Source organism: Hirundo rustica, chromosome 9, assembly GCF_015227805.2.
Source record: "Hirundo rustica isolate bHirRus1 chromosome 9, bHirRus1.pri.v3, whole genome shotgun sequence".
NCBI classification, from domain to species: domain Eukaryota; kingdom Metazoa; phylum Chordata; class Aves; order Passeriformes; family Hirundinidae; genus Hirundo; species Hirundo rustica.
This window is the reverse complement of record NC_053458.1, coordinates 14,550,475-14,572,865: the sequence shown is the minus strand read 5'-3', so window position 1 is coordinate 14,572,865 and position 22,391 is coordinate 14,550,475. Positions and strand designations below refer to the sequence as shown.

Below are 22,391 nucleotides of genomic sequence, written 5' to 3'. Positions count from 1 at the left end.
AGGTAAATATTTCTTTATTAAATGATTAATTCCATAAATAAATTCTTTTAATTCATTGAATATAAAATTAAAATCATTTACAACTTATTCCAGTATTACAGGGGCTGGAAGGGGTAAAAAAAAAACCTCAGAGGAAACAAACAAACAAAAAGCTACAGTTTGATAAATAAAATACTCAGCTTTAAAACAACTGATTTCTGTTTGCCATTAAACTACAGTTGGTACATAATAGCTGCCACTGTGAACACCCCACAAGTGCCCACCTCAGGAAGGAATGTAACTTCCAACTTAGTTGGGAAAGGGTGGGAGAAGATTGAAGGGAGGGGGAGAAGCGTAGTGTTAAATTGAACAGGATAGAAAAGTTTTCATAACCGGAACAAAACATTAATCTGATCACTTACAAACAGAAAACAGTATATAATTAGATAAGGTGCTCCAAAAAGAAGCAGTAAAGTTGCTCCAGTATTATGAAGCTTTAAGTATGCTTAAATCTCTGTTGCATTAGTGTCCAGTTGCACAGTGCACTCCTGTAACATCTTGATGTTGCCCTCAAAAGGGCAAGGCACCACTTCCATCAAAGGTCCTTTCTCCATGGCTGGGTACTTCAAAATTCTGTTTTGCATCCCACCCCCAAGACAACTTAGTCCCTAAATTTGTGAATGTCGTTGACCAGTCTGTAGTAGGGGTAGGCTTCGTTTGCGTGCGGACAGTTGTAGTTGCATCGGCAGGACTGGATCATCATGACGCTCTTGGTGAAGGTTTCCCCATCATCGCAGCGGAACCTGACCTTGACAGTCCTGGTCTGCTGGGGCGTGCAGCACCTGCCGTCCACGCAGGAGCCGCAGTACTTGGGGCGGTACTTCTTCACACTGGAACATCCAGCGTAAGTAAACTTCACAGGGGAGGGGGACTTCCTTGTCTTGGTACATTTCTTTCCCTTCTGCAAAGGAAAGGCAATAACATTATTAGCAGGAGATTCTTTTCCAGCCTTTACCCCCCTACCTAAAGCAGCTTAGAGAGAAGAGGAACACAAGAATCTGTATTTACCTTTAGGGAAGCATAGCTGGGCTGGCCACATGGCCTCACTTCACATATCCTGGTCTCTTTGAGGAGCTTGCAGTCAGGATTGTCGTTTGTCACCCTTGTGGAGATGCCAGTTCCACACGTCTTTGAGCACTGGGACCAAGAGGTTGTTTGCACAATGCATTTGGGATTCTCAAAAGTTCGGCTTTGTGGCTCGGATCCAAAAACTGGAAAAGAAGAGGAGGGTTTAGTCTAAATATATTCTCTCACTAGGTTTCTTTCTTTCCCTTGGGGTCTAAGGAGTCATACAGCCACCCTCTTGCCTCCTCCCCTTAACTGTCAACCAGATAAATCCACACTCACCAGGTAGCATTTTCAGGCCTCCCTTCACAATGGCAATTAGTTCATTGTTCCTGGTTAGTTCGCCTTCGGAATCATCCGGACCAAACTCTTTGCTGAAAAAGCCTTCCAGCTCCTCCAGCGCATCCTTGCTTTCATCGCAGACCCACTCCTCGCAGCACTGCCCGGGGACTTTGACCAGCCTGGGGCTGGAGCAGCCCAGGTTGGGAAGAGAGAGCTCCTGCGGGCAGAGCGGGATGCAGCCCACAGCTCCATCTATGCACGTACACTGGTGTTTACAGTTCGGCTGGAAGCTCTCGCCGTTCTGGTAGATTTTGGAGTTATATTCACACGGTCTTCCCTCGGACTGCGCTGCGGAGAACAACAGGAAGGGAAAGAAGGGAGTGAGCGGAGGGAATCGCTGGTTTAAGCACAGGTATTTGCTGGTCTGTTAAACTCAATGTACGGCGGAGCTCCCTACAACCCCCCGGGGACGCGGGGCCAGAACAATAACTTAGTCAGGAATCACTTTTCCTTATGTGCGTTTAGCGGAGCCCAGACATACTGAATCGCATTCCAGACTGCTGAAGTCATGTGCCTTTCTGCCAAGCTACCGACAACAAAGCATAACCATACATGGGCTCGAAATTACCGAACCCCGACACCGCGGGGCGCGGGGTCCGTCCCGGGGGAGCGGGGTCGCCGCTTACCTCTGCAGATGCCCTTCAGGGCGGCGGGGCTGGCCCCGAAGTTGCACTCCAGCCCCTTGGTGTGGTCGCAGGGCTGCGATCGGCTGCAGTCCTCGTTCAACTGCTTGGCGCAGACCTTGCAGCAGCCGCAGCCGTCCGGCACCAGCCCCACGCCCGGGGCGCACTGCGGCGCGGCCGCCGGGCACTGGCAGACGGCGGGGCAGGGCGAGCCCAGAGCCTGCGGAGCGGAGCGGTCTGTTAGCGTCCGGGGAGCGCCGGGAGCCGAGCGGAGCCACCCGACCCGCCTCCTCTCCCTCCCTCTCCCGGACCGCGGCGAGACCCGCGGCACTTACCAGGCGAGCCAGGCAGAGGAGAGCGGCCGCCAGAGCGGGCCGGGTGCCCGCGGAACCCATGTCCAGCGCCGGTGCAGCGAGAGGCGTGTGAGAGCGGAGCGGGAGCGCGGCCGGCGCGGTCTGAGGCGGCGGCGGGCGCCACCGCCTTATATAGGGCGCGGGGCCGCCGCGTGCGCCGCGGCGCTGACGTCGCGCGTTCCGGGCCGCGGCCGCGTCCAGCGCTCGCGGCATCCCAGGAATGCGGCTGGCGCGCGCCGCGGCCGCCCCGCCCCGCCCCGTCTCGCGGCACCGCGGCCGCCGGCGCTGCCGCGGGGGGTCCGGGCCCGGCCGGGCCGCGCGGGGGGCGCGGAGGCCTCTCCCCGTTACGCGGGGCCTGCGCCCCGCTCCCGGCACAGGCCAGCGCCAGGGCGGCACCGGGACGGGCCGTGCGCGGCCGGCGCTGGGCCGGCGGCGCCCCGCGATCCGTCACCTGAGCGGATGGCGGCGGGGGAGCTCCCCGGCCCGCCGCCAGCGCCCGGGGCTGCTCCGCGCCGTGACACGGCCCGCAGGGTCACCCGGCCGTGCCGGGGCTCGCTACGTGCCGCTGCTGCCCTGCGAACGAGCGTGCAAGCGATTCCCGGCGCGGCGGAGCCCGGGAGCCGGCGATGCCCGGCGGCATCGACGGGTCCGGCTTCCAGGCCAGGAACGGGATGAGCACGGAGCGAACAGCACCCCTGGGCCCGTGCATCCCCGGCTGCAGGGTCCCTCACTCAGCTGGGCGCCCTCGGATTGTATTGCCCCGTAGAAGTTTAGTATTGGGGGATAGGGAGGAGAGGTTTAGCTTCTGTTGTGGCGTTTTTTTCTTTTCCTGGCTGTAAGTACTTCCAGATGGGATTTAGACCCCAGACGTAACAATATTTCCATATTTGGTATAGCAGTAGCCCGCATTTTTCACATTTTTCTGCTCTGTTATCCAACCACAAAGCATTCTTGACAGCTTCAGATGTTGTTAAATATAGCCTTAACTTCTGTTCCCAGGGCAGGAAATTCTTTGGAATTCCTGTTTTTCACGCAATCTGTCTATCATGATTTAGGAGAACTCTGCTGGAGGAGCCAACTGGCGTTCCTGCTACAGTTCGCTCCTTTATTGAAATAGCCCAGCAGTTGGGTCTGCTGCCCAAAGGCGTTACAATGAGTCCCCATTCCAGAGATTTTTCTTCGCAAATGAGATTACTGCTCCCAACACGAGTTTGGTTTTTTTCTTGTCGCCTTCGAGGCTAGAAGGTAGAGAAGCGATTCAAAGGAGAGGCGAAAGCTTCCAAAACCCCCTCCAAAGGCCATGAAAAGCGGAGGGGGAGGGGGCGAGGGGGACAGCGGGGAGGGAGGGATGCGGAGAGGAGGGATGGGATTAACCTGGTCGCGGCATTCCCGTACAGCGGGTGTCCCTGCCGGGACGGGCAGCCGGGGCGGGGAGGCAGCCGCAGCCCCTCCGCTCGGAGGAGCCCAGCCCGGTCGTCTCGTCGCCTGCCCGGTGCGACGGCAGAAAGGGTGACAGCAAGGACGGTGCGCGGGGCTCCGGTAAGTGCCGCTCCCGGGGCCGCGGGCCCGTGCGCTGTTCCCTGCGCGTTCCCACACCAGCGGGAACGATGAGGAACCTTGTGGCAGCCTGCCGGGGCCGCGGGACGGGGGAGCCCGTCCGGGGCGGCGGCAGCGCTGCGGGTGCTCTCGCCTCGCCACGGCGCACCTGCCGCTGCCACGGGGGCCGGGGCCGTGAGGACAGCCCGGCTCTGTCCCGGCTCTTCCCCCGGCTCTCTCCCCGGCTCTGTCCCGGCTCTGCCCCCCGGTCCCAGCGGCTCCGCGGGCAGCACGGGCCGGGCGGAGCGGGGCCGAGCGGGCTGTGTGGGGTGGGCTAGGACCAGGCGGGGTGGGCGCTGAGGGATGTGGAGCCTCTCCCGCAGAGGGATGCCGTGACCCCGGGGACGGGGCGGTGCGATGGGTGTCCCGCAGGGGACAGCGATGACGCTGCCTGCCGGGCTGCGGAGCCCGGCTCTCCTGCTCCTCCTGCTCAGGGATGTCCCCGCGGCCCGGCCGTGCCCGGCAGAGGGGCTCATGTCCTCAGCACGGCAGACCCTCCTCTCGACCCCTGCCCGGGACAGGCCTGATAGAGAGTTCCCGTTGTAGGGTTTTGCCCCACCTCAGTTTCTTTCTTCGTGGTTTTCTTTTCATTCAAGTAAATTGGCTGACGTTTTTACTTTGTGGAGGCTTGCGGGGTTGGGAAAGGTATTGGGATGAAAGCTCCAGGCACTCTTTGCCCGGAACTTGTGCTTCAGAAAGCGGCAGTAGTTTTGTTCACTGCTTATATGCCTCAAAATTTGGCCAGAAACAACAGCTGAGAGGGAAAAGCAGTCCTTAGTGATATGCAGCTCTCTGGAGACTGCCAATATATACCATGTAGTGCCATTTCTGATGGCAAGTTATTTCATGTGTCCATCAAAAATTGGAGAGAGACCACCAGCAAGCTTTGATGGCTGCCAGTAATGGTAGTAATGATTTCCCATCCCTACTGATGTAGCTGAGCCCCAGCTGGTGACAAGGAGGAGCGGGGCTCTAGACTTCAAGCCATCCACTATGCTGGTCTTCCTTTAGTTTTACAGGTGTATGGGTTTTTCTACGGTACTTTAGTTTTAAAAATCCAAAGTACTTTTTTAGATGGGGAATCTGACTGCTACTTTTTTCCCAGGATGAATCTTTACACAGCAGTATTATGATGAGGAGGAAAACATTTGTGATTCAACACCTTGATTAATGAAAATTTTCAAAAAAATTCAAAAATTTTGAGAAATAAGAAGCAAACACACTATTGGGTGTGTAAATTGGCCAGTTTTGCTTTTCAGGGATTTATGCAGAGACTTTTTCGTTTAATTCTGTCTAATTTAAGGACATGCACTGAGCATTTTGCTTTGATCTATGACTTTCACAACATTCAGCAAATGCCACAGGAAAAGTCAATGAATAGCACCTTTTCTCACTTGGTTTCTTGTCTTACCACACATTCACACAACTTTGATGGGAAACTAACTGAACCTACATTTGCTCAAGAAAAGGTCAGTTTGAAAACTTTGAAGAACCTTTTAACAAACCTGTCCTGAATTTCAAGTAGTTGACAACACTTGAGATAGGTTGAGTTTCTTTGGAGTCAGGTTAGACTGTAACCCTTCCCCTGCACACACTTTAATGTCTCAAACTGTGACCCAGCATTTACACTCCAGGCTGTGCCTACATATCCTGGATGTACATTGGGAAACAGGAAGAAGTTTGGAGTATCTTCCATTTTTAGATTTTGTTCAGTGTAATGTACTGTTCCAGAACTTTGTTGGCCTACATGAACTGGGAAATAGCCCCCACTTCATGTCATGAAGAGTATTTTACTGGTTTCTCACTTTTTGTGCTGTAGGGAATCACTGGGGCCTTGGCTAATGCAAAGCAGGAATTTGACACTGTTGGCTTACGTAGCAGTTATTCCAGATTTACTGAGTATATCCTGTCATTTTCACAGGCCTGTGTCTCTCCAGGGAAAGGACTTTCCAGAGAAACAGATCAAGAAAAAATAACTGTCTTAACTTCCCTCCACCCAGCACCAGTTTTCCATAGCTGTACACAGGGACCATGGAGCAGCGTGAAGGGTTGTATGGGACACAGGCTCCTCCAGATGCTCCCACTGGCAGTAAGTATCCAGCACCAAATTGGGGCACACCAGAGGTTTACAACCATGTGGACTCTGGAGGAAGATCTTACTAAATCCAGCATCCAGCCCTTTTTCTGTACTGTGTTTCATTTCCTCTTTCTCGTTCTCTTTTTCGGTTGCTGATCCATTGCTGTGTGTTTCTTCCATCTCTCCTACTCTCTTCTCTTTTTTGCTGTTCCAATCTTTTCATCACATCCTTTCCTCTTCTGCTATGTCCTGGTTTTGGCTGGGATAAAGTTACTTTTCTTCCTCGTCACTGGTGCATTGCTGTGTTTTGGATTTAGAATAGGAAGAATGTTGATTGCACACTGTTTCGGTTGTTGCTGAGCGGTGCTTGCACTAACTTGAGGACTTTTCAGCTCCCTTCCCCACCCCACCAATGAGGCTGGGAAGCACAAGAAGCTGGGAGAAGTCCCAGCAGGGCCAGCTGATCCCAACTGGCCAAAGGGACATTCTGTATCATGACACATGGTCAGTATGTAAACTAGGGGGAAGCTGGCCAGGGCCACTGCTTGGGAACTGGCTGGACACTGGTCAGGGGGTGGTGGGAAATTGCATCGGGCATCACTTATTTTGTATGTTCCTTTTAAGCATTACTATGACTATTCCATCCTTTTCTGTTCTATTAGGCTGTCTTTATCTGAACCCATGGATTGTACTGTTTTCCAGTTCCCTCCCCGCCCCGCTGCGGTCCGTGAGCGGCTCTGTGGTGTTCAGCTGCCTGCCGGGTTAAACCACGACAGTGTTTACCTACCTTGGGCTGGGCCTCTCCCGCAGCCTCTGCCAGGCCGCTGGTTCCTGCTGCACTAAATCAGTCCTCCCAGAGTCAATGGCTCCTCTCAGTCACTCACAGGAGGTGCAAATCCAGTGGGGCAAATTAAGCATAGCAGCGCACAGACGGAGCAGCCAAGTAGCCAGGAGGCTTCAGCAGCTAAAATTCAAGTGGGTTCAGAAGTTTTCCTTGCTTTGATTTGCTCGGAGTTTATGCTGAATTCTTTTGAGTATGGCATTTCCTATTTGTTTTCTTCCTCTTCCCTGCTGCCCTCCCTTCAGCTATGCTCGTGCCTGTCAGTTTTTGTACAGTCTGTGCCTTGCTTGTGGTTTCTAATATGTGGGGGGTTTGCTTTGCAGTATTTGTGCAGTGAGAAACCCTGTGCTTTGTAAGCATGCTGCATTTTCCTCTGGCTGCTGTCAAGGTGTTATGGAGGTTCCCATTGTGTGGAAATGCAAGGGGGACTTGTGAGCCTCCTCAGCCAGCAGGGAAGGAAAATCTGATGTTATAGTCAGTTGTGCTTATTTCTGCTTTTGTGTGTGAACTGCATGGCTCTACCTGCAACTTACATGGACATTAGGGACGCAGCAATGTGACAGAGGCAGGAAGCATCCTGCTGATGGTCAGGGTTGACATGCTCCTGTTGAACCCCTGTTGGGCCGTGCGTCTGTACTGCATGGCTTCCTCACACCAGGCTGGATACAGAAATGTGCAGCAGTTAGAACCAGCCCCTGCTTAGTTCCTCCCCAGTCAGAGACTCAAAATGCCTTTGCCGTGGTCATTCAAGGATCTGACATTAACTTTGTTTTAGCACCAGCGACTACCATTACCTCAGTGAGATGGGTGAATTATTTACACATGTTCACCTACTCTCATGCAGGTGTACTTCAACACTAGGCTACATCCAGAAGATGCAGTTTGCATCAAGCACCTCCCTATAGCTGAAGTTTGCAATGCTATGATTACTGTGGCCTGTGTCTCTCCGTGCCACAAAATAAAAATCATCAGGTGGTTCTAGCTACACCTGGCTGCACGTGGATTTCTTAGTTACGTCTATTGTCTTCATCCCATGTGGTCATGAAGCTTGCAGAAAGTAGCAATATAGCCTGTAATCTCTTAGCAAATTCCAGAAAAGAATTCACAGCTATGTCTCATGACTTTCATGAAGGGGCATACACAGGTTCTTTCCCAGCATCTATTGAGATAAAGGTTTCAGACAGAGACCTCACTGAAGAAAATTAACCATTCCAAATGACCTCCGTAGAAACATCTTAACTTTAAACTTTGGTCTTCAGAGTGCAGGATTTCCCAGTGGAGCAATGCACGTGCTAAGACAAATTAACCAAGCTCAGGAGAAAGTTTCTCATGATCGCAAGGTGTTACTGGAGCCAGCTGAACCTGAGATTGCAGTCTATTGGGTTGTGCCCAAAAAATCCTTGATCAAAGCACACTTCCAGGCTGTGATCCATAATGGTTGTCAGCTGCTGTCTGCCTTAGTCTACAGCTTAGCTGCACCTCAGAGACAACCAGCTCCTGCTTGCGTCTGCATTGTGGGGCTGTCTGCCCAGAACACGTTCTCTTTGGTAGGTTCAGGTTTGTTTGTTTGTTTTCTTTTTCTGCTTTTGAAATATATTAAAAACTCTTCTCAAAGGTGCTTTCTTTCATTATAATTAATAATCACAGCTACATTTCCTTAAGGTTAGTCTGCGTTAAGGGCACGAGAACCCTTTGCCTTCCTGCTGATGCTTTCTCTCCCTCTCTCTGCTGTTTATGACCTGACGAAATAGTTTGCTGTTACTGATCTGTGGACATTCAAAGCAGTTGCCTAACCTTTGATTTTTATTAACAGGTTTTTGTATATTTTTTTTTTCCCCAAATAATAGAGTATTGATTAATTATTTTTTTTCTCTGCACATAAATGGGATGAGAGGCCTGCTCTGGCAGGATGCTGAACGTGCTCTGCCACACAGTGCTTTCTGTCACTTACTGCGCTTTCCAGGCTAGCTGCTGGAAATGTCACAGCATTAATTTTAGAATCCCCTGAAGTGCCTGTTGGTTTTGTCCAAAATCATTACTCATTCTCAGCTACGTACTCATTTTCTGTTACTGAAACACAGTGAGACCTGAGCTGTGTTTGCTGCATTACTTTTCATTTCTATTCTGCTCCGTCTGGACTCTCTCCCTTTGCCCCCCAGTACGTTATTTGAGCACCTTGCAGTGGCAGCTAGCTGTGTTTTTCTCTAGGGCATGCTTATTTCACAAGCTAAGTGATGCAAGGAAGCCAGCCACAACCTCCTCCAGGGATACGCCACTGCTGGAAATTAGTTGCCTCTGCCTCTTGCTTCCAGTCTGTTGATAGTGCAGTGGAAAAATCAATAGCAGACAAATAATTAGACACAATGTCATCCTTGTAGATAGGGGGGACTTTCAGACAGCAGATCATGTATGTGCCTTAAGAATGCTTGTGGAGGTGGAGTTATGATCCAAGAATGTGCAAATAGCTGCCCATCCCAGTGTTGCATGCCTGTGATGGGGAAGAAGTGCTAAACCATCTCTAGACTTGATTAGCATCCAAACACCCAAGATTTGCCTTGTTATGGGGAGCGGGTTTAGGTGATTTTTCTAGGTGAGCAAGGAAGAAACTACATGAATGGAATCTTTCTTTACCTTCTCCCTAATGGGGGCTAAAATAAAATTGGAGGGAGCCAGCTGGTGAGAGCTGGTGGGCTGCTCTGGGAAAGGCTCCACACAGGGGCTCTTATCCAGCAGCTGTGTGCAGAGCCTCAGGGAGAAGGACAACCCTTTGAGGCAGCCAGGAAACCTGTCTACTGCCCACTGTTTTCCCCATGACTAATGTTCTCAGGAAGTCCAAGGTTAGCAGAGGCTATCAGCAGACTACTTGGGTGCAGAGACTTTTTTATAATTGCATTAAGATTACTTTTCCTGTTGTTGTACATGACTTATGGCTCCTAGTGTCAGTATTGAGATGAAAGCAGAAGCTCTCCTGCACGGAGCAAGCATTAATAGCTATCTGATACACTAATTGTAAAAGAAAATTAGTGCTGGCCACCAGCTATTTACTTTCAGGTAAGTTTGCTTTTGTATTTTAATTCTTTTAACACTTTTCATCCATCTCTATTCTTTTGTGCTCAATTAACCACAAGTTTGCCACTGTCCTCTCTCACTGCCTAACCTGGAGTCTGCCCCTGTAAACACCTCCCCATGAGCTCAGATCTCAGACTTACAGGATAATTTAGGATTAGAAAATAAAAATGGTGGATAGGATGGGTCTTTCAGGTGAGCAGTGTGTGATAACATGAAAATGTTTGTAACTGCTTGTGAGAGGAGAGCATCTGGTCTCAAGGATGTACCCATGCAACCTTTAACAGTGCCATGTCAAAATAAAAATCATTGATTAAAATTGTGCCTCACTTGTGCTGCTAAAAACACTTCTGGATCATACACACTGAAAACAGTAAATATTTGATGTACAGGTTTACTTTTCCTGGTTTATAGAGAGCTCAGTGGGCCTGACAGAGCAGCTAGACAGATGTGTTTATAGCGCGCTCCTCGGGCAGGTACAATGCTGCAGTGTTTGGCCTGTGAGCTCTGCAGGGATATGCTTAAAAAAATAAAAGTGTTCCATTTACACTGGGGGGAAAAAAATCCTGAGAATGTGTCTATTCATATAAGCTGGTATAAAAGCCCAAATCCTACATTTCAGGCCTTACATACTTCAAAAATAGAGGACTGGACGGTAAGGATGTGCAGTAAGAAGGGTTTCCTCATTTATGTAGCCAGGGAAAGGGACAGTCGTGGGCAGTTCTTCTGGCAGGAGGAGATGGTTGTTGCTGAAATGCCCCTCATGAAGGTGGGGTGTGAAATGAAGAGTTCAGGGCTGAACAGAGCAGGGCAGTAAACCCTGTGCATGGGGAGGTGTGGGTAGATGGGGATGCAGGCTGGAATGCAGTGCTTGTGGTTTTCCATGGACAAGGAGCTGGTGCTCAGGACCATGGCTGAGATCCTGGATGTTTATCAGTAGGCACATTTCTAAAAGGTGAGAGGAACCCAATGCTGTGGAGAAAGCAAAATGTTCAGAGCCCTTCCCACCCAGTAGGTTGGACGCATCTCCCACGCACGAGATACTGACAGGAATGGTTGGGAATCCACTTCCACGTTCAAGAAGGGTTTTTTTTTATATGTTAGTTTTGACATTGGTTGACGTCTTTTTTGAGGACTAGCTTCTCTTCAATTATACTGACATTAAGGCTGATACATCTGGTCAAAATTGATGGCATCAATTAATTAGCATATATTGATTGACTGAAACAACTGATATTTGGGTTTTGGAAAGTTGCCAAGGAATGGGTGGCTGCATCTGCCTCTCTCTGATTTCCTCAGAAGTTATCCTTGGTTGAGAAGAGAGTTTATTTCAATAATCTTGATTAAATAGTTGGCAGCTCTTGAAGAAAAAAAAATAAACTTTTAAAAGGAGATCCTGGGCTGATTAGCTTCTCTGAAAAGTTTTCTGTTAGGAAAAAAAATAAAAAGTAGACTTAGGAAGCAGAAGCCTGTCTTAGGGCTAGCTGAGCACTTTATGATTAAATATATGCAAGTATGTATAAAAATTTTAATAGTAATCTCAGGTGTGTGAGAAAGCCAGAAGTCCTGGTGAGATGGTTTTGCTTTCTCCCCAGCTTCACCTTTCCTGAGTGCAGGTGACCTGCCATCCTGGTGACACGGGGGTGGGGCTGTCCCATGGGTACCTGCTCAGTGCAGGACAGCATCATCGTGCTGAATGCAGCCCAGCACCTCTCCTTCCTGGGACCACCCAGCACAGGGGTGGGAGGCTGCCTTAACCTTCGAGCCCTGGCTGCAGCTCCCTTGCCTGCCAGCTCCTTTTGGGAACACGATGCACAGGCATCCCCATTGCCCAGGGAGCACCAGGAGAGGAGGGGGCCAAGAGAAGGGGGATCCTAGGCCGAGGACTGGCACTGCCCCTGCAGCAGTCGGCGCCATCGCACATCCAGGGGTGGAGTAGCACTGTCTTTTCCTTGCAAGCTGACCCACAGCCCATTTGCCATTTATGGCCCTCTCACACCTCTTTGCTGTGCATCAGCTGTGAGCCCTGAGTCAAGCAAACCCGGCCCAGTCTGAGACTTGCTGATTGCAGCAGTCCTGCTGGCTGCTCCCTGGAGCCGCATTCCCTGCATTTATGACCCCCCTCGCATCCCTTGATGCTGGAGTGGCACACAGGGCTGCAGTAAAGCAAGGCTCCTGCCCGGGCCCCCAGGGGTAGCAAACAGCACATTAACCCTCTGTGAGACCTGGCAAGGACCAGTGACTCTCAGTGGGTTTTACGGAGGCTCTTGCCCAAGTATCACACATTTAGGAGGCTGCAGAGTTGATGCACAGTCAGCTCCTGAGGGTCAGCTGGCACGGTGACAGTAGCCTGAGAAAATGAACTAATTGTCAGCTCCAGTCTGGATGTCACCATCGTTTTAATGCGAATGGACTTTTTCCCCAGCCCGCCTCCTGTCTGAATGGGGAGCACAGAAACATCCCAATATTTATGGGATTTTAACTAGATTAGTTACAAACCTATAAAGCAAAGAAAGAGACAGTTCATCTAGTATTGGGGAGGGGAGTGTTAAAAATGCCACCTCAGATAAAATATTATGGGAGTTGAGTAACTGTAAATAAGAACTTCGTCTATGAAATAGCTTCTTATGTGAGCTTGGGATGAGGGCCAAGAGAATGTCTTGGGCTCAAGGAAATTTATTAGCCCAGATCAACGGGATTTCTGGGACTCAGGAGATGGGATGGCAAAGAATTTGCCTGTTGGAGTCTGCACTTACTCCATTCATGCCTGAAGTAGGAGTTTCACTTATAAAACTCAAGATGGTTCATTTGCATTTTTTACATTTTCTTGCTTCTCATTAGCAGCTGCAGTTCTGACCTGGAACTTGGGAGAGCTGGGTTCAAGCTCTGAGTTTCTGGAGTCTGCCAGCACGGGCTTGGACAGGTCATTCATCTCCCTGTGCTTCAGTGTCTCTCTGAAGACAGGAGATAAATGTTCCCTGACTCCTGGGGATCAGGAGGGTGTGCTAAGGACGAGGTACCTGAGGCAGAAGTGAGAAGACAGTGGGTGCTTGTGAATGATTGGAGCATATGCAGAGCAGCTACAGTGCACAATGATCCCTCTCAAAAGGAGGAATGGTGGTTTTTGTGGGGAGCAATGGGTCTTCCCTTTGATTCCAATAATTTTAGTCAATGTCATGAATTTCATCAGTCAGGCACCTTTGTTTTGTATCCTCTGCCAGAGCGTGCTGGTTGTTGTGGTAGGGTCAATGGTATCTTGATAATATCAGGGTCATCTTGCTATGGATTTATTTTTAAAAAGGACACATGTAGTTCAATTGCACACAATTTGGGAACCCACCACCTTTATCCCCACATTTTGCATCTCTTTGTTTCTCATTTATATCCTTCTGCGTGTATCCAGTTTTCTGTCTGGGTTCTTCTAATGTCTTCCCTTTGGTATTTCTGCTTCTACCTCCACCCTCACTTCCATATTTTGCTTGTGTTTTATTTTTCTTATGTTCCTCTTGGAGCCCCTCCTTAGCCTCTCCTATATATTCCCCTTTTCCTCTCTCTAGAGCCAAGAGCTTTTCAGTAAACAGCATCCCTCTCCCTTCTGACTCATTGCCCACTGACAGTGGAAAAATTTCATTATGAAAGTGATGTAAAAACCTCCCAGTTTAGAGTGCGTGGTAGGTTAGGATGACCTTGCTCTGCCTGTCACGTGAAGAGCCCCAGAGTCTAAGTCCTGGGCCAATGCTTATTTGCCAGTGTATCTCTCATTCAGTGGCCCTTTGCTCCCACCGCAGTGTAAGCACCTCGGAGTGTCGTGGGCGCGCTGCGCCGGGCCCTGGATCCTCCCGCTCCTGTACGGTGGCTGTTGGTAATGCACTTAGCCAAAGTGTGGGAAAACTCTCAGACTTGAACTTTGCTTTGTATTTCCATGCCATATGAAACTCATTGAATATTTGCCGTCCCTTCACATGGCTGCTGCTCTTGGATTGCACTGACATATGTGAAATCTATTTGGTCCCCTTTTTAATATGCTGCTTACATTATAAGTACAAAAGCAGGCAGTGCTTCTGAAGAGAAATAAATGTAATTGTGGTGGTGGTTGTTGTTATAAATAGTGCAAAGGATTTAGAAGCTATTTAGTCTTTTTGGGCAGGATCCACAACTGTTCTCTGTACTATAACCTTAAAGTTCTTGTATTTAGCTATCGAAATCTTCCCGGTTGTGATTGGTCCTGTTCACTCATTACTGTTTGGCTCCAGTGCAGGGTGAGGATGCTCTGCTCTTCATGGGAGCAGGGCTTAGCTCCAAACCTGTGCTGTGCTAGATCACATCTGACCTGTACGTGCACACAGTACCTTAATCATGCATTTGCATGTGCAACCAGTCTATTTGCATAAAGAACCGTGGTATTTCCACACAGGAATTTTTGAGGTTTGTTCCCAAAATTAGCGCTGCATTTTTCCTCTGCTGGAGTGAAATGCAAATATTTATTTATTGACAGAGCTGGAGCTGATAGTTTTCCCTGTCCAGGTCTGAGATGTCTGTTTTGTTAGATGAAAACAAGTAGTATTTTGATTTATTTTAAAAGTGCGTTTGTTCATAAGTGCATTTAAAACAATTAGTGCCTGCGCTCTGCCAGTCCCAGCAGAGTTATATAGTTATATATATATATTTGTGTGTATATGTATATCAAAAGGGGCTGAACGCCCAGAAATTCTCTTGGCAGCCCTGCTGTCTGGTTAGAAAAGGAAGTGAGCCACAAAATTTGAACATTCAGTTCTGAGACTTGAAAGCTTTCTGGATTTTATTACTGACTCAACAGGGTTTTCATTATGTATGTGGCCAAGAAGAGAGGTTTACGCAAGAGGAACATATTGTAGTTGAATATGCTTGTAATTTTACACATTGTTAAATAATTGAGATAACTAGAGGTCTCCTAAATGGACAAAATAAATTAGGTTTTAGTGGCAGTGTCACTGTGGCACAGGCAGTCAATATGAAAGAGTGGCCGGCCCCATCCGAAAGGTGATTTCCAGTGCAGATGGGGCCTGATTCAGTTGCTTAGGGACATTTTGCTGTTGGTGTGAAGGAAGGCCATCTTTCCCTCAGCTTGTCAGCTTGCTTTTATTTTTATTTTATTTTTTTTAAAGTAACTCGTGCTGTTCCAACAGCAGTTTGAGGCTATGTTTCTTCTGCTCTCATTTTCATATTAGTTTTAGGAAGAGAAATATTGTGGAAAACAGATTATCATGCACAGAAAGCAGGTGTGGGTTGCACGGAGTAAGCTGTAAACAGACTAAAGCCATGTCCTGCTGTCCTGGTCATCTCCTGCAGCAGGGGATGTGCTCTTGGATCACACCCTGTGGCCACTCAGCTCTGCCACAAACCAGCTTGACAGCAAAGTGAATTCCTGTCCCATAGACAACATGGTCCCAGCTAATTTTGCACTTGTTCATGTGATGGATATTTATTCTTCATTGTCTTAAAAAGGTATTTATTTTTAAACCTCTGTGGTCTCTGGTGCCATACAGTCTTAGTGCATGTGTTCTACTGTCAGTGGGAAAAGCTAGCTATATGTGCCTCTGCATTTTACACGTGGGAAGCCAAGGCACAGGGAAAATAGAAGATCACTGGATAATTCAGGCTGGAATTCTGAACCCAGTCTGAGCCTCTCTCATTCCTGTTTATGCCTGGTGTCTCTCTTGCGTGCACCACTGTGATCAATCTGGCTCTGCCTTATGGATAACGCTCCAGAGGTGCCAGAGCTGCTCTGGGGGAGGGGGGGCTTTGCTTCTCCATGGTGACAAGCACCCTTCCCTCAACCCAGCCACGTTTGCTGCTGGCTCCTGCCCGGTGTGGTGCATGCAGGGAGCCGTGCCTGCATCACTCCTCACCCCTGCTGCTGCCCCAGTGCGGGGGAATCGCTGGTCCCCTCCAGCGGGGACTGTGATGCCGTGCTGTGGCTGCACTGTGCTCCTGCCACTGCCTTTGACAGCAAACCCCACGGTCACTAGAACGTGCCTGACCTCATTTTCTGTCTATTTTAAAAAGTGTATAGCTCTGGGCATGTGACACCTCCAACAATGTAAATAGAGCTGGGTAACCTTTCATTTCTGCATCGGATCTGTTCTGTTTATTTTGTCATGCATCTTCACGGTGAAACATTAGTCTCTGTGCCCTTGCAAGAGATGAATGTGAAGCAGTGTTCAGTGCAGCAACAGTCAGTCCGTGGCACTGAACCATGTGCAGGTCAGCAAAGCTCAGAGTTTCCTTGCTGGCACTACATAATTAGTTACACTGAGGGTAAGCACCATATGCAAAACAGATCCAGTTTTAATGTGGGAAATGCAGTGTGTGCCTGCCCAGCTGTGTACCAAACAGATGAGTTTACCAGCCTTTTTCCACACCCCTGTTGCTGTGTGACCTGTGGCTGGATGGGCAGTGGTTGGGATGCTGCTAATCCTCACGCCCATAGCAGGAGGTGGAACAGCAGCGACTGCGCTGCTGAGCTTCCCAGAGGTGCAGGGGGAGCTGGGGAAGGTAACAGTGCTGATGTCCGGGGAGGTAACTGGGAGCCACCATCACAACTCTCTCCCTTGCTGCCCTGAGCACTCAGGGGAGTGTGATACATGCCCAACATCTCCTGGCCCTGAGAAAGTTTTCGTTTGTGGGTTCTAGTCTCAAGGATGTGGGCTGCTCCTGCTTTATATTTAATGTTTATGTAAAGTTGTTATGTTGGCTTTCTTACTATAGGTATTTCTATTAGTCACTTCTGCCTGCTAGTTTGCCCTCTATTTTTGAGTTCATGGGATCTGTTTCAGCCAACCACGCAATGAAAGTATTTGTTTCCAAGAATTAAGCCAGAGGCAGAGCCCAGGAAGGGAAAGTGAGGAGCTGGGGGAAGAGGGTGTTGCCAATGCTCTGGGAGAGCTGGTTAGAGGCTGGAGGAGGAATCCCAGGTGGAAATGCAGAGGGGAAAGGCCCTGAACGCCCTGACCACAGAGAACGTCTCCTTGGTGCTCATGAGGTCTTCAGGCACTGGAAAGTCCCACCACAAGACACGAATCCATAGGAAATGAAGTCTCATTAGTTCTACTGCCCACAACTTGGTCATGGCTCCACCAGTGCTTCCAAGTGTTTGGTTTGGTAGAAGAGCTACTGGAAAACGGGCACACGTCTTCTCTGAGTCACTCTACCTTTCCACCTCCCCAGGGTCAGGGTGTTTCACGGGCCAGTGTGCTGCTAGAGAAGGTGATGTCCAGCTGTCCGTCATCACACGGGCATCCAGCCTGCATCTGGTACGCTGGCACATTTCAAGCCATCCAATTCTTCGTGTTTTTGCCAGAGATTTTACTAACCAGAAAAATGTGGCATTATAAGAAGGCCGTACCAGCTTGTTATTCATACCCTTTCCCTGGCAAGAAAGAGCCAGAAAGCATGTTTTAAATGTAGCCCATGGTCAGATGGTGTGGCGAGTGCTGGAAGCTTGGGATGGTCTGGCAGGAAAATAATTTCCCCTTTTAAAACCACTGAGCAGTCCTTGTTCCTCCACACTCCAGCTGGTTATCTTGGCTAACCATGCCTCCCCCCGGGCATGGAGACGTGGCTGGACCCACCCCCAATGCCTTCCAGCACCCCTGGGTGAGCCTTTGCTCCTGCAGTTGGAGGGAAGGCTCTGCCTTGCTTTTGGCTGCCGGAGAAGTGAGGCTGGGGCAGGAGTTCAGAGGTGTCCTTTCCTCTTCCCTCACTGGCAGCTTTGCAGCTCGTTTGTGAGGCAGAGAAACGGCGGGGCGGTGTTAATGTCACCGTGGGAGGGTGAGCATCCACACTGGGAACAGAGCCAGCAGAGCTCAGCAGGGGAGGGTCGGGGGTGCTGCGGGTGGTGGTGCTGTCCCTGGGGCTGGGCTCCTGTTGGGACATTTCCTGCCCCTCAGTCCTGCTGTCCTCAGGAGACTGATGGGAGGTAGTAGCACAGGGCCTGGGAGATGCTGTGTGGCAAAACGGACCAAAAAAAAAAAAAAAAAAAAAAAAAAAAAAAAATATATATATATATATATATATCCCTTCAGGAGTATTGCTTGGGAAAAATTACCTGAGCAACCACTGTTTCATCCATGCTAACAGCAGCTCAGATTTTGTGGAGCTGAAAGCGCTGCCAGGCTTTTTCCTCCTGCTTGTGTAAAGCTGCACTTCCACCTCCTGTCTCCCCGCTCCAGAAACACAACAGCTCTGTGACACAGAGTTTTCCAAATGTGATACATTTCTCTAAAACCGCTTTCAAATGTTCCTAACGAGAAACTGCGCTGCTCATTTTGCCCGCGGTCCCATACGGCCGCCAGCAGCGTGGGTGCTCAGCGGGGCTGTGCGTACACCCTGCCCCGGGCACGGGGGGCTGCCGGCCGTCACAAGCACAGCAGCCCCAAAAGGCGGGCTGTGGCTGGGCAGGTGCCAGCGGTGCCCTCCTTGCCCTGCCCTCGCCTGCCGCTCTGAGAGCTGTGCGCAGCTGAAGCGGGCAGCCAGCAGCTCACGGCCAAGCTGCGGCCCAGAAATGGCACATCTGGAGAGGGCGTGGGAGCTGCTCCTGGGGATGAACCCATGCGCAGCCCGGCCTGAGCCAGCTCAGCCCTGCTCGCAGGAGGGGTCCCTGGGTGGGGCTGAGAGGCAGGAGGGCGAGGGCGACTGGAGTGGCTCCGCGCAGCCGAAGGAATTCGAGGGAAATGCTAATGCCATCCTCCGATGCTCCAGCCCGGTGACCTTTCCGTCTTCCTCTGTAAATAGGCTCCTTCCTGAACAGGAGGGAAAGGCAGTGCTTCACTATCAAATCTAGTCCATTAAAAACAAAATGATGGAGAGATTTACCTCCTCTGCGCCCACCTGTCAGTGTTTGCAGTTTTACTATGATATTTTCCTACATCTTCCCAGTGTTTTTCTCTCCTCTGTTGCTGTACACAGAGGCAGAGGAAACTTGCTTATACAGAGGAAAAAATGATCCTGGTTTTTCTTAGATGTTCTAATAACAGCCTGAAAAAGCTTCACACGTTGATGCCACGCCCCTTTAGTCATCAGAGGCCCTATTTACAACTATAGCTTGCTTTAAAAAACGCAAAGCAAAAGCACTGTAGACCTTCTGTAAGTAAGTACACATCATGTGGCTGCTTGAACAAAAAAAATTCCGAAGAAAATTTTAAGTAATTTCAAAACAATTCTGTTTGTCTGTTTTTAAAAAACTCCAAACAAGAATATTGTTTTTAGGAGAAGTTGGTACCATTTAAAAAATGCTAAATGAGTGTTACAATACAAGTACCTTTTGCGGGTCTCCTGGTCTCGTTTCAGGATTGTAAATATTTGAACCCTTTGATGCATTAGTCTTTTACACAAAGCTATTAACCTGGAAGGGCTGCAGCCACCTGGAGCCCCACAGGATAGTCTGATAGCTCACAGGCAGGGACTTACAGGAGTGAGATTTGTAAAATCTTTTTATTGCGAATGAGGAGGAGTGGAGGTTGCTTGAGAAGGATGCACAGAAGACAGTGGTGCCAGCAGGGCATTGTGGAGCTGCCTGTCTTTGGCAGGCCCTTGCAGGTGTCTCCAGCTGTCCTCATGAACTGCATGTGGAATTCCTTATTTAATTTGCCTGTTTGAAGGCAAAAATTAAAGTAGTTTCACTGGAGAGGACTGAGGGGGTGAATTCTGATAGCCAGAACAGTGCAGCAGAGAGGATTAAGCAGCCTCTGAGGATCTGGAGCACTGCTAAGGCTGCTCTAAATTTCTCAAGCTATTAACAAATTGTAGCAGTTGTCATCCTGGAGTGCACTGGGGTCCAGCCAAAATCTTCTTGTGTCCACTGAGGCTGCTGGCAGGTTCTCTGCTTGGTGATGGCACAGGATCGCATGCAATAGAGAATCACCCCAGTGAGGGCCAGAGCACAGATCATCTGTTTTGGCCCCAAAACTCCCTGGTGCAGAGGATGACACTGGTGTTTTTTGGAACATTCTCATTTCAGTTAGAGGAAACGAAAAAGGTCAGAAGGCAAGAAGGTGAGGTGATTACACCATATGTGTAATCAGATGTCACACTGAAAAGAGCCAGCATAAGACTCTGGGTTCATCCGGAATAGAGAGCAGCAGTGTTATATGCAAATATTTTATATCATTAGGAAAATTAGCATCTAATCTGTGTGGGAAATAGTAAACTTTGTTTCCACAGAAGTCCTGCTTTTCAAAAATTTTTGTTTGCCATCATACACATTGTGTTAGTTAAAGTGAAGTATTTTAGCCAAAGCAGATGTGATGCGGAAGATTCCGGGTACCATTTGATAAAAAATGGGCTGCAAGTTGTCAAGGGGAAAAAAAAAGAGGCAAGTCTGGCACATGCTGAATCCATTCCTTTCTGTGCAGGAAGAAAAACAACAATTTCTTTCCCATACAGCTGAAGCCTTTCACAATCTGCATTGCTCTAAGTTCGACACTGGCCAGCAGCAGCAGGACACGCGCCCGTAGGAAAGCTCTTTGCAAGGAAAGGTAAATCCAGTGGGACACTGCCAGGGACTCCGAGACCCTGTGGCTGATACAGGGGTTAGAAGCAATATTGGCTGCATCTTGATACAGGGTTAATTAGCTTTCTCAGCCAAAAAGCAGTAGGCAGCATCTGAAACACACCGAATGGTTTTCTGTTGGGGCCAGGTCTACTCACAGTGCCTGGTTTGGTCGAAGTTTGTTTCTGTGCCTCGGATGCCTAAACTGATTTGTTTTACAGCATTACCAATTACTGACTGAAGATGGTGACACAAACAATGCAAAGTTTGGATCTCATCTTTCTTGTGTTGGTTGACAAGTTACTCTTAAAATAGCAATTACCTAATGGGGAAAATCCCACAGATCTAGGCAAGAGGGTTGTAAAAATAGGCACCATTACTGGTAAAAGTCCCAAAGTAATTTTTGAATCATGCTGTGGCTAAAGACTGTGAACATGTACCTGTTATCAAAAATAAGGAGTGAAAGGCTGGCAAGAATTCCCTTTTAGTCCGCCTGGCATCAGTTAGTACCTGCAGGTCAGCAGAGAATGTATTTATAGTTTTAACCACATGAAGCGAGAAAGCCTTATGCTTGCCCTGTATTTTTCCATCAAAGAGGTGAAGTAATTCAGAGTTTGTGAATAGATCACTGTTCTTGGACCTTCCTTTTTGACCCTGAATCCCTTTATATAACAGTCTTCTGTTTCTCCTGTGGATATGTTTTTGTGCTGGGAAAGTTATTTTTAGAATGATGGTTTATAATTGATATTGAAGTATGCAGTAAGGCTTTTATATATATTCTCTGTGCTCACACTTGCTTTTTATAATCACCACCAAAATTCAACCCACTTGCTTTCAATTTTCTTCCCCTGTTTACGTCTGCTTTTCTTTTCTTTTCTTCCCATTATTAAGTTTTTTTCAAACACATTGTTGGACATCAAGGATTCAGTTCAAAGTCCAGAGCTCCAATTATGTCTGGTCTGTTCTGTTTGTGCACAAGTATTGCTGCCTTAGTAAATTAATTGTCACGTGATGCCATCTACCTGGGCTTTTTGTTCAGGGGAAAGCTAGTGAGCTGTTTTAATGTGTTTATATGCACTCAAAAAGGCAAGAGTATGAATCAGTGCACATTCAGGACCTATTCTGCTTCTCCCATAAACACCAGAAGGGAGGGTAGAGCGGGGAAAGAAAATTCTTTCTACTCAGTTTGTGGAAACCTAAATCTGTCCTTACAAATAAAGACCAGAAATCCCAGTCTCAAAATCCTCATGTACAGAAACAGCTGAAATTTTACCAGACTGGGACTTCATAGCACAAAACCATGCCAGTTTTACATAAGAGCACTCTGTCCATCTGCATTTGGAGATACTGTCAAAATGCAGGAATGAAAATACATTCCAGCAGAAGGATGGAGACTGGAAGCTTTTGCTGGGAGGGCGCTGTTGAACAGAGGCGTGTTTTCTTTGCTTCATTTCTCCGCTTCTCTGGAAAAACCTAATAAACACAGCTAATTTTTCTGAGGGAACTGGTACAAGGTCTTCTTGCAAAGGTTTTTTTTCATGTAAACTCTACTCAGACTGGTATGACTGTCAGTATTATTATGATCCTAAAATCTTACTCATCCATCCATTGGGTTGGCCTTGCCTTTCAGAAGGACTGAGTATGTAGGTTTCCCAAATTCAGTATGGGCTTCCAAAGACTTAAAAATCTTTAAAATTCTTGACTTCTGCTTAAGTGCCTTAAGACATGGAAACTGAAGGTATGGAAGGTTCCACCTTGTTTCTAGTTAGAAGAATGCCTCTTTTGAACAAAATCAGGTTCAATAAGACACATTTGAAAAAGTCCTGGAAGTTTATGATGTAGGTGACTTCTCTTGGAGAGC

General features: G+C 48.5%; 1 protein-coding gene across 1 annotated transcript; it reads right to left on the bottom strand.

The window, feature by feature from the left end:
• CCN1 (cellular communication network factor 1) lies at positions 1-2,497 on the bottom strand. The gene is made up of 5 exons (XM_040073567.2): positions 2,405-2,497; positions 2,073-2,289; positions 1,387-1,734; positions 1,048-1,250; positions 1-940 (listed from the first exon to the last, which is right to left on the bottom strand). Exons 1-5 carry the CDS (start codon positions 2,462-2,464, stop codon positions 641-643), a joined length of 1,128 nt encoding a protein of 375 aa, XP_039929501.1. The 5' UTR covers positions 2,465-2,497; the 3' UTR covers positions 1-640.
• Between the last annotated feature and the right edge of the window lie 19,894 nt (positions 2,498-22,391).